At 47.1% G+C, this 12341-nt stretch overlaps 1 protein-coding gene across 1 annotated transcript; it reads right to left on the minus strand.

Annotated features, from left to right (window-relative positions):
* Positions 1–1782: 1782 nt before the first annotated feature.
* LOC147977859 (putative L-type lectin-domain containing receptor kinase S.5) lies at positions 1783–4117 on the minus strand. Its single transcript, XM_087514569.1, has 3 exons — positions 2965–4117; positions 2528–2605; positions 1783–2489 (listed from the first exon to the last, which is right to left on the minus strand). Exons 1-3 carry the CDS (start codon positions 4115–4117, stop codon positions 1783–1785), a joined length of 1938 nt encoding a protein of 645 aa, XP_087370695.1.
* Positions 4118–12341: the final 8224 nt, after the last annotated feature.

The following is a 12341-nucleotide window of genomic DNA, read 5'->3' on the forward strand; positions in this document are numbered from 1 at the left end:
CTTCTTTTGGTTTTCTAGGAATTCTATAGAATATGAATTTCCAAGGAAAAATTCCAGCCCTTTAGTTTGTAGGAATGTATTCCTAATCCTATGTAGTATAGGAATCAGTCCTTCAAATTTAAAAGAGAAAAACATTAGCCTAGACTTAACGAAAAAAAATTCTATCCTATGCATAAAATGACATATCCCTGTAGGAATTGAGATGCATGTCATCTTACTTTCTATTTCTATGACATTCCTGTTGTATGAATCAAAGGAGGCCTAAGTTAAAAGATAAAGACAAAGGTCCAAGACGAAACAAGCCAACTTTGGTTGCTAATCATTGTTACAACTACTGTACTAATGATACCTCCTGATATTTGATCTCCTGTTGTCTGAACGAAGACAACATTTTTTTTATCAACCATGTCCTAAATTTTAAACTAGGTGCTGGATGTAAACTGTGGATTGTGGTGTGCGCGGATCTCAATGGATTAACGGATTCGGTGAGCACCGCTCTGTACCTAATCGGTCGGTAGTCACGGGAGCAACTTCCAGGAAATCCGTTGATCTTTCTGACTTGGACAGCCACAACGCGTGCACTCCTTTTAATATGTGTGTTGTATCTTGTACGTGGAGCAGGACTAAGTTAATAGCTACAGTACAATTAATCAAAATCTCCATTCTGGCCGGCCAGTCACTTCTCCAGTTCAACTCATTTAAGCTTTGCTTACGTCTTGCTGGCTTGACTATTCCAGTTAATCCAGTAACAAGCTACAAATGCATTGCCGGCAATCCAGTCACTTTTAAAGCGACACATATTTTAATTAAAAGAAATTATATATATATATATATATATATATTATTATTATTATTTTTGTCCCTCAACTTATCTACACTTGCGGATTTGATCCCTCAACCTCATCGGCAGCGTGGTGTGACCGTGTGAGAGCAACACCCTTTTTTTTCCCATATGGACCATGTCTTTCAATAGCACTACCAGGCACTACCATGTCACTATTCCAGTTAAGGAACGAAATGTATACTTATCTCTTTAATTATAACTAATAAAGTGTGTCTCATATGAACAATTAGCTAGCTACATGGTAGATGCTATCTACACCTTTTCTCCCATATGCCGTACGAACTGAAGTCTCCATGATACGCTGTTAGAGAAATAGATATTGAATTCGTGATGTAGTTAGTTCATGTAAAGGAGCGATGAAGAAGGGCATACAATATATTTCAATGTAGATGTGCAATATATATGCTCTCTTTTTACAGAAATAATATCATATAATACACTATGCTCCCTAATATAGAGCTCCCATTCAATTGATGTCTTATATTTGGATTTGGTTCACAATTTTGACGGCATCAACGATTTCTCAAGGAGCCCTCTCATTCAATTGAAGTAATCAATTTTTGATTTGTTCCATAATTTTGACTATGTCAATGATTTCTCAAATTAATCGATACCAAGTAGCCTAAAAACACATCAATCGCGTGCATCCTCTCATAACCTACGAAAGAGAAGCGTGAACATGTGACACTGTAGCACCAATATAATACATTGCGGCCACCGGTGCAAGAAATTTCGCCACATAAGTATGAGTTGATAAGCAGATAACACAAAATCACACTGTTAAGAAAACCCACCAGAACATCCCAACAACAACAACGGTGTAGCAAAGAGCCACAACCCCTCTAGTACATGTAATATTCGACGCAACTAGACACATCAGAACTAAATGGGATGTTATTAGCTTCACCAACCTTCAACGCGACTAGACACATACGATGTCAATAGGTTGTTGTCACCCCCATGGCATCATCGCTACTCAATGACATGTCTTCCTCCAATTGGGTGCTCGTGATCGTTGCCGGTTCGTCAAATTCCACGGGGATCCATCCGCCTTCTGGTGGCCACACGAAGGTGGGCTTCACTAGTGGCACGTCTGATGGGGGCGCAGATTTTGCAACGATCTGCACCACCTCAGCCATGCTTGGGCGGTTTGATGGGTTAGGGTTGGTGCACGCCAACCCAAGAAGTAGCAAGCGATTAGCATCGTCAGCGTCGAACTGTCTGCGCACCTCATCATCCACGGCTTCAAGCAGCCTTCCCTCCCGGTGAGCTGTCCAAACCCAGTCAGTGACCAGTCGGAAGGACTCGTGGTAGCCATGGAGTGCCCGCCTTCCGGTGACGACCTCCAGGATCAATACCCCGAGTGCGTAAATGTCAGTTTTGCGTGTGGCCTTATGGCTCACCGAGTACTCCGGCGCGATGAAACCCCAAGTACCCACAACGCCGATATCTGTGTAGGAGTTCTTTTCCAGGCAGGTGACAACACGAGCAAGGCTGAAGTCACTGAGGCGCCCACGGAAGGAAGAGTCGAGCATGATGTTACTCGCCTTGATGTCGCGGTGGAGCGCCATGGGCTCGTGCTCGTGGTGGACGTAGTGGAGCCCCGCGGCGACATCCATGATGACATCGTAGCGGGTGTTCCATGCTAGGAGCGCGACGGTCTTCTGTGGGTTCTCAATTGGCGAAATAGGTGTTGATCCAGGCTGCCATTTGGCATGTACTCGTAGATGAGCAGGAGTTCACCTTTCTGATAGCACCAACCTGAAAGAAATTAATATAAAAAGGAAACTTTGAAATATATACTCTCTCCGTTTCAGTTTCGTGCCTTGGAGATTTAACTTTTATTATTAATTAGATCCATGAAATAATATATTCCCTCTGTATCAAAATATAAGACATGGTGTATCAAAAAACATCTTAAATTTTGATACAAAGTGAGTATAAGTCACGTGACCTGAAAATTATAACATTGAGAATATGTTTCAAATATGATTCTAGTGCTATTATTTTTGTGACGCATCACCCATGTTTCATCGGTAAAATTAATGGTGAAACTTGAAGCTCAGGAAATTGAAAGAGTGAAGAGCAAAAAATGTTTGATTGGTGAAGAACTTTCATACCGACGAGTGGCACGATGTTTCGGTGACGCAGACGGTTGATAGCATGAACCTCTGCCAGGAAGTCGTCGTAGCAGCGGTCATCATTACGCGTGAACTTCTTCACTGCCACGTCGACATCTACGCGTGACTTAGTCGTCCCAGACACCGGGGAGCGCAGTGTTCCCCTGTACACGGCGCCAAAGCCTCCTTTACCTAGCTTCCTTGCCTGGTCAAAGTTGTTGGTGGCCTTCCTCACGGTGGCGTACTTGAACTCCCTGGGCGTCCCGGGAAGCCGCCGGAGAGCCTTGGATAGCTTCAGCTCCATCTTGAGGGCATTATACCTCGAGTTGAAGTAGAAGGCCGCTGCGGCGATCATGGCGGCCGTTACGGCAACCGTACCAATGACCGCAGGGAGTATCACCTTCCATTTCTCGCTGTGGTAGTCATCGCCAGGGAGCTTGTCAAGCATCAAGTTCCAGCTCATGATGCAGTGCAGCTCGTAGCTTGCCCCCGTCGACGCCGAGAAACCGATGTAGGCTCTCTGTGGGAGATGAAAGCTGATGTTGAGAGGCGCGTCAAGGACGGCACGCTCTGGCCTCTCCTGGCCCTGGGGAGCCATGTATACCCGTATGTGGTGCCCCACGCCGTTGTATACGATCCACACGGTGTAGTTCCTCGAATGTTTGTCCGTTGTCCTGATGGTAAGGTTGCCAGCAGGCGGCGGGACCGAGGAGAGCGGCACGGCGAGGTCGGAGATGACGCTGCCGATGTTGAGGCCAACGTGGTTGTCATCGGGGTCGTACGACTGCTTGGCAGTGTCGAACTCCACGGCGACGAAGCTGCTGGAGTTAGACTTGGAGGTGGTGTTTGTGAGACCGAGGAAGCCACCATGGCTGCCCGGTGGAGGGCCATCGAGGGAGGAGGCGATAACGAAAGCAAGGCCCTCGCCATTCGACATCGTATCTTCTCTGAAGACGTTCATGTCGAAGGAGGTGTTGAAGGAGGCGCCGTGCCTCACTCCGAGGGAGTCGACGCGCCACAGCGTGACCGGAGACATGAGCAGAACGGACCCGGACTTGTTGACTAGGTAGGCATCGTTGTTTCTGGTGCCTGGAGTCAGCTGGAGGGCTCCCTCATTTATGCTTGTTAACATACATGGAATAGTATCAGTCATATCTCATGTAATTATGATGGAGATATTATGTAGCAATTGTAATCTGCTGTGTATGGTAGTCTACTATCTGATTAATATCAGATTGATTGTATCCTTGTTGTACAAGGTCTATCAGATTAAATAGAGGTGCAGCCCATGGGGCAATTCACGGCAAACATATTGTTGTCTAACGTGGTATCAGAGCCTCGATCCCATCTCTCCACGACATGGCTGGCACCACCTCCAGCGCACTCGTCACCACCACCGCCGGCCCGCTCCGGCCACACCGCTACCATGCCGTCGCTCGCCGGCCTCATCACCGTCCGGCTCACCCGCGCCAACTTCCTGCTATGGAAGGCGCAGGTTGTCCCAAACCTCACCGGCGCCGGTCTATTCGGCTACCTCGACGGCTCCGTTCCAGCGCCGCCGAAGAAGATCACCGAGGGCACCGGCGATGCTTCACGCTCCGTGCCCAACCCTGAGTACGAGCCATGGAGGAGGACCGACCAGGCCGTGCTCGGCGCGCTCCTGTCCTCCATGACGGAGGAAGTGCTCGCCCAGATGACGCGAGCGACCTTCGCGGCGGCCGTTTGGACTGCCCTCGGCGCTATGTTCGCTGCCCAGAATCGGGCCAGTGTGCACCAACTCCGTACGCAGCTGTCGCAGACGAAGAAGAAGGACATGTCAGCGGCAGAATTCTTCCACAAGATGACAGGCTATGCCGACGCACTGGCCACCGTCGGCGAGGTACTGTCCGATGACGAGATCATCGGGCACATAATCGGTGGGCTGGGTCAGGAATATGACCCCCTCATGACTGCGCTCTCCATCTTCACAGGAGAAGTAGGCCTCTCCGATTTTTATGCCTACCTTCTCAGCTTCGAGGCGCGTCAGGAGCAGCATGCCGCGAACAGCGGCGACTTCTCTTCATCAGCCAACAACGTCATGCGCCACGGCAATGGCTCCGGTTCCCGCGACGGCAACCGGAACAGCAATGGTGGCCACGGTGGCCATGTAAACAGGAGTGGTGGCAATGGTGGCCGCTATGGTTCCAATGGCAACCGTGGCAACAACGGTGGCCGCCACAACGGCGGCGGCGGCAGGAACCGTCGTCCTCCAAGGTGCCAAATATGCCGCGAGGAGGGGCACTACGCCACCGATTGTCGCGATCGCTACAACGACCGCAGCGGCAACATGGCTACATACGGCCACCGCGACAACAATTGGTACCTCGACACCGGTGCCACTGACCACCTCACCAGCGACCTCGACCGCTTGACGGTGCACGAGCGCTATGGTGGAAAGGATCAAGTTCAAGTTGCAAATGGTGCAGGTTTGGAAATTTCTCATATTGGTCATACTAAACTTGCTGGCTCTAGTGATCCCATCCACCTTAAAAATGTTCTGCACGTCCCTGAAATTCACAAACATCTTCTTTCTGTTTATCATCTTGTTTCGGATAACCAAGTGTTTGTGGAATTTCACCGTTTTTTCTTTTGTGTGAAGGACAAAATCACGAGGAGGGTCCTTCTTGTCGGTAGAAGTCGCAATGGCCTCTACCCCATCCCATATGGTCGGCCGTCGTCGTCATCATCACGTCGAGCTCTCTCCGGAGTCCGTTCTTCATCGAGTCAGTGGCATCATCGTTTGGGTCACCCATCAAATAATGTAGTTGAGTCTGTCGTTCGGTCAAATAAACTCCCTTGTTCGTCGAGTCATGATACTTTCGTTTGTGACGCATGTCAACGCGCTAAAAGTCATCAATTACCTTACAATAATTCATCCCGTGTTTCTTCGAAACCACTTGAGCTTATTTATACCGATGTGTGGGGTCCTGCCCTCGCCTCCTCTGGAGGTTTTAAGTTTTATGTTAGCTTTGTTGATGACTTTAGCCGTTTTACGTGGATTTATCTTCTTAAACATAAATCTGATGTCGAACAAGTTTTCTATAATTTTCAGGCCCATGTCGAACGACTCCTCAATGCAAAAATCCGTGCGGTTCAATCTGATTGGGGGGGGGTGAATACCACCGCTTGCATAAATTTTTTCAGCGTGTCGGTATTTCTCATCGCATATCCTGTCCACATACATCCCAACAAAATGATATAGCTGAACGGAAGCACCGGCACTTGGTTGAAACCGGGCTTGCCCTCCTCGCTCACTCCAATCTTCCTTTGTGTTTTTGGGATGAAGCTTTTCTTACCGCATGTTATTTGATTAACCGCATGCCCAGCCGGACCCTTCAAAATATGCCACCACTCACACGTCTTCTTCACATCATGCCCGATTACTCTTTTCTTCGTGTATTTGGATGTGCGTGTTGGCCTAGTCTTCGTAAATACAACTCCCGAAAACTTGAGTTCCGCTCCAAGATGTGCGTTTTTCTCGGATATAGTCCGTTCCATAAAGGTTATAAGTGTCTTGACAAGTCCACTGGTCGCATCTATATCTCCCGCGATGTCGTCTTTGATGAAAATGTTTTTCCCTTTGCGACTAGTGCGTGTCCCGACTTGTCTCGCTTAAATCCTCCTGTATCCTTTCCTTCCAATGAGCCAGTAGTTCAGGATGCTAATGTGAGAAACTACAACTTGTCGTTTTTGTTTCCTGACTTGTGTCCTGCAGATACAGAGGAACGACATGTATCTACGAGCGCTGTACAGGGCCATAGCGACGTGCATGCTACAACGCCATGCACCCAGCCATCATGTGCCACACGTCCAGCAGCAGGCCCCGGCTGTGGTGCTTCTCCATCAGGTGGGCCGACTCCGGCCTCTACCACGTCTACGCCATGTACTGACCAGATAGACGAGCCGGCCTCACCATCAGCGCGTACATCGCCTGCACTTGACGCCTCTGCGCGCGTCGATGCCGGACCAGACGCGCCGGCGTCTTCAGCGGGCGCTCCTCCATCACCACCAGCCTCGCCAACTGCTTCTCCGACGAGTGCCTCTGCATTACCACCGGCCTCGCCGTCGGTCTCTCCGGCGGCCGCTCCTCCATCACCTCCTGCCTTGCAGCCGGCTCGGTCTGCGGCTCCCCCCGTTGAGCGGACACGCACGCGTCTTCAGAACAACATACAACGCCCGAAAATCCCCACTGATGGCACTGTCCGGTACAACCCGTATCGTCGTGGTTTCAGTGCTGTTGTGGCCGCTCCAGCTACGTACCGACAGGCGCTCGTTGATCCTGCATGGAAAGCCGCTATGCAAGAGGAGTTTTCAGCCCTTCAGCACACCGCGACGTGGTCGCTTGTTCCACGTCCTTCCGGCACCAACATTGTCAGCTGTAAGTGGATTTTCAAAGTCAAGCAACATTCTGATGGCTCTCTTGACAAGTACAAAGCCTGCCTGGTCGCTCGCGGGTTCACTCAGCAGTATGGTGTTGACTATCTCGACACGTTTAGTCCAGTTGTCAAACCAGCTACTGTTCGCCTTGTGCTCTCACTCGCTGTTTCGCAGGGTTGGTGTTTGCGACAACTTGATGTGAGCAATGCATTCCTCCATGGTCTTCTTGATGAGGAGGTGTATATGCAGCAGCCACCGGGCTTTGAGGATCCTCGCTACCCTCATCATGTGTGCAAGCTTCGGAAGTCAATCTATGGGCTGAAACAGTCTCCCCGAGCTTGGTATTCCCGCCTCAGTGATCGACTACATCAACTTGGTTTTCAGTCCTCTAAGGCTGACACTTCCCTCTCCATTTTTCGGAAAGGGCGTGTGGTCATTTACATGCTTGTTTATGTTGATGATATTGTCATTGCTAGCTCCTGTTCTAAAGCGGTGGATCGACTGCTTCGCACTCTTGCCGGGTCTTTTCCTATCAAGGATCTAGGTCGTCTTGCTTACTTCCTTGGGATTGAAGCCACCTACAATTCAGGGGGAATGGTGCTCTCTCAGCGTAAGTATGCCGATGACCTACTTCACCGTGCACATATGGAGAATTGCAAGGCGGTTTCTACTCCCATGTCCGTCACTGATAAGTTTGCAGCAGCTCTTGGCACTCCCTCAATGGTGATGACGCCTTCAGCTATCGCAGTATTGTCGGAGGGTTGCAGTATCTCACGCTTACCCGCCCAGATATTTCTTTTGCTGTAAACAAAGTGTGCCAATATCTATCCAAACCCACTGATGTGCATTGGGAGGCTGTCAAGCGCATACTAAGATATGTTAAAGGTACTGTGGCTACTGGTCTCCAGATTCGTCAATCACACTCCACACTTCTGAGTGTTTTCACTGATGCTGACTGGGCGGGATGTGCCGATGACAGACGCTCCACAGGTGGTTTTGTGGTCTTCCTAGGACCCAATCTGATTTCTTGGAGTGCTAGAAAACAGCCAACAGTGTCACGATCTAGTACCGAGGCGGAGTACAAGGCCCTTGCAAATGGTGCAGCTGAAGTCACATGGGTGCAGTCTGTGCTTAGAGACCTGGGCGTACCTCTGCCGCGACCACCAGTTTTATGGTGTGATAATTTAGGTGCCACATACTTAACTGCAAATCCAGTGTTCCATGCAAGGACGAAGCATATTGAGGTGGATTTCCACTTCGTCAGAGAAAAGGTGGCACAAGGAGCATTGAATGTACGTTTTGTGTCTTCTGGTGATCAAGTAGCAGATGCCTTCACTAAACCTGCTGCAAAGATCATGCTGGAGAAATTACGACACAATCTCAACCTTGTGGCCGGTTGAGATTGAGGGGGAATGTTAACGTACATGGAATAGTATCAGTCATATCTCATGTAATTATGATGGAGATATTATGTAGCAATTGTAATCTGCTGTGTATGGTAGTCTACGATCTGATTAGTATCAGATTGATTGTATCCTTGTTGTACAAGGTCTATCAGATTAAATAGAGGTGCAGCCCATGGGGCAATTCACGGCAAACATATTGTTGTCTAACGTGGTATCAGAGCCTCGATCCCATCTCTCAACAACCTTATATAAGCTTTGCTTGCACTGCATACTAGTATTGCTTAGGCCGCGCTTGGAATTGATGTATTTAAATACGCAGATATTTTACCTACAGGTGTAACTTACCGGGCTAGTAGCCATTTCCGCCTGCGAGCGAAACGACGGCCGGACACGTGTATTGTTTACAGGTGTAATTGCTAAGCGAAACAACAATCCAAACATTAATAGTCACGGTGTGTCAGTCAGATTGACAGTTTTGCCCGCGAGTTAGTTAGAGACAACTCATATCTGAGAATAGCACTCCCTCCGTTCCGAAATGTAAGATGTTTTTTGATACTGACGAGAACTCACGCGTCCTTCTCAGTAAGCGATAAGGCATTATAAATTATAATGCCTTATCGCTTACTGAGAAAGCACGGGTGAGTTGCCGTGTCCCAGCAGAGAGAGGATTTTAATCGCTCTGTTTGGCTTGTACTAGGACCAGTAATTTTCTGGGGTAGTTTATACTACTAGCACGCGGCTACGTGCATAACAAGTACTACAAATTTTAATCGCTCTTTTTGGTTTGTATTATGACCAGTAATTCTCTGTGGTATTTTATCTATATCTATATCTACTAATATAGCAAATTGACATTCTTGGTTTCGTCTCTTTTACCAGGGAGCGTGATCAGATAAGTAAGGAGAATGTCCTAAAAGAAAGGAGAATGACGAATACCAGGGGGCGTGATCAGATAAGAAAGGAGATTTTCCTATTAAAGAGAAGAAGAATGCTGCAAAGGAATTACTACCAGACGTGGCATGCAATTAACTGACACAGTGGAATTAATTAGAATCATTTACACTGCTGATTGGATAAGGAAGGAGAGTTTCCTAAGAAAATAAGAATGACGCCAAGGAATTACCAGACATGGCATGCAATTAACGAACACAAATGCATTAATTAGAGTCAATTACACGGGTGGTGTCACACAAATTGACGTGAACTGTCACTTTGGTGCTACAAGTTGTGGTCTACATCAAAATCGTGAAGAAACTTGGCTCGAGCATGCGCATACGGTGCTTTTCTCGTTTTGATACAGATCAGGCGGTGACTAAGCAAGCCAACATGGCATGGATCCCACTTGACAATGACCAGAGGACGCGGGCGGGGGCGTGTGGCCGGATATTTTTCAAAATCCCCCTTAGATTTATTATTTTTTCGCAAATAAGCCCCTGCCTTGGCTTATAACCAGTCGACCCAAAATCGCAGCATCCAAATCCCTAACCCTCGTTCCCATTTCCAAAGCACGGTGGCGGCTGTCTCCTGCGTTGATCACGGTGGCTAAGGTGTTGAACAGCTGCGATCCATTGATGACTTGAGTTTAGCTCACGCAATCTGCCTCACCTCTCTTGTGCATCCTCTCTCGTTGCTCTCTCACCTCGCCGCCATGTTTGTAGATGGGTGGCACTAGTGTACCAAGGATGGTCGGTGGTGGGGCGAAGATAGAGGAGGACGATGAGCCGTGGGCGTAGATTACCTCTGTCGTCCACTAGGGCAAGAATCAGGTAAATCTTTGTCGCCTCTCAAATGTGCAGTGTGTTGGACGTTAGGGTTAATTGGATTTCAACCTAGCAGGATGAGATGCCGGATGTGGCCGGTTGCATGCCGCGACATGCTGTCGATGCGAGTTTCAGTGGGCAGATCACAGTGTTGATTTCTGCGGGCACTTGAGTGCGCCGGTTCGTCATGTATGCAATGAAGGAGTCGACACTGGCAGGAGATTCTTGTCATGCTACTATTACGTTTATTAGTCCCTGTCATTTTTGTCCTCCATGTATTGTCATGTGGTACATTGTGGTGTTGATAGTTGTCTACTTTGTGACTGGACAGGACGCTAGGACTTGTCCTATTGGAATTTGTTCAGAATTTTAAAAATGTTTTGTTTGAACTTTTTGTTCAAAATTTCCAAAAATGTTCGGACAAATCAAGTACACTTTTTTCTTTCAAATTTTTGTTTGTCTTTCTGAAATATGTTTCGAAATTACAAATATTTTCATGTTTTCAAGAAAATGTTCACTTTTGACATTCTGAACAACTTTTTAAAGACAAAAAGCTTTTCTTTTTGAAATTCCCTTACAATTTTAAAAAATTCGAGTATTTTTTAATTTATGATTTTTTAATAAAGAACAAGCATCTTCTTGAAAGTTTGAAAAAAAATGGAAGTACAACCATTATTTGAAATATAAAAATAAATTTGAAAAGGAAAGAAGAAACATAACAGGAAAAATGAGAAAAACAAATAGAAAAAAAGTAAAAGAAAATGTGGACACAAGACCAGTTCACAAAGTGTTCGAAAATTCTTTTTAGAATTCTCAACCAGTTCTTACTTTTTTTTAAACATCAGTACAGACGCAAACGCTCATACATACGCGCATACATTCAGCCCTATGAACGCATACACGCACACCCTACCTCTATGAGCATCTCCGAAAGACTGAGCCGGCATGTCATCTTGAAATTTACGAAGTCGTCGTAGGCGCCTCGTCGTCGACGAGAACGTCTTCTCCCACTGAAAACGCATCGCCGGAAATCCTGAAATAAATTTAAAAACAATGCGATCATCAGAACTTGAACCCTGGTGACTGGTGATACCACTGTCCCTCTAACCATTCAATCACAGATTGGTTCGCAGCCTGTTCTTACTTAAAGTGTCAGGCTTCACATCGTTCACTAAAGCCACGCAGTCCCTGTGGCTGTGCACGCATGTTATTTTGTAGGCTGCCACGTGTTCGATTCCCGGCTAGAGCGATCCTTTTTCGTTATTATTCATAGCGTGCCACTGCATATGGGCCGCCCAAGTGAGCCGACCTTTGCGAATCGTCGTCTCGTTGCAGCAACGAGCAGCACACAGGAGGTCATCCAAACGTACGGAGTATATTTAGTGAGGGGATTGTACCATAGCGGGGCTCAATGATCTATTTTACCACTAACTACAATGACATGGTGTAGAAATAGATCTGCCTTTGTTTCAAGTATCAGTACTATGATCTTAATCTACAAAATATGGAACATACAGAATCATTACTACCATGTAGTATCATTTAAACCTGTGTGTGTTCTTTAGTGAACCATTACTATTATATGTGTTCTGCTTGTCACACCTCTTCTTTGAGAAATATTGTGTTCATATCTGCTCCTGTTTATATTTTATACATCCTTTTGAGCTTGTTGAGGCTGGAACGTAAATTAAACAGGTGGGATTATAACCTATGCGTCAACTATACCTTTCTTACCTTGCTCTTGGTATCTTCTATATCTAAATAGGGGCACCCCACTAGGTGGTTTTCCTGCCTT

The sequence above is a fragment of the Triticum urartu genome, chromosome 3A (genome assembly GCF_056163025.1).
Source record: "Triticum urartu cultivar PI428250 chromosome 3A, HENAU_Tu73, whole genome shotgun sequence".
Lineage (NCBI taxonomy): Eukaryota > Viridiplantae > Streptophyta > Magnoliopsida > Poales > Poaceae > Triticum > Triticum urartu.

Coding starts and splice junctions, on each gene's coding strand:
- LOC147977859 (XM_087514569.1), bottom strand. CDS start 4,117: ATGACTGATACTATTCCATGTATGTTAACAAGCATAAATGAGGGAGCC. Junction 2,606..2,964: donor AAACATCGTGCCACTCGTCG/GTATGAAAGTTC, acceptor AATTTCTTTCAG/GTTGGTGCTATCAGAAAGGT. Junction 2,490..2,527: donor CCTGGATCAACACCTATTTC/GCCAATTGAGAA, acceptor TCGCGCTCCTAG/CATGGAACACCCGCTACGAT.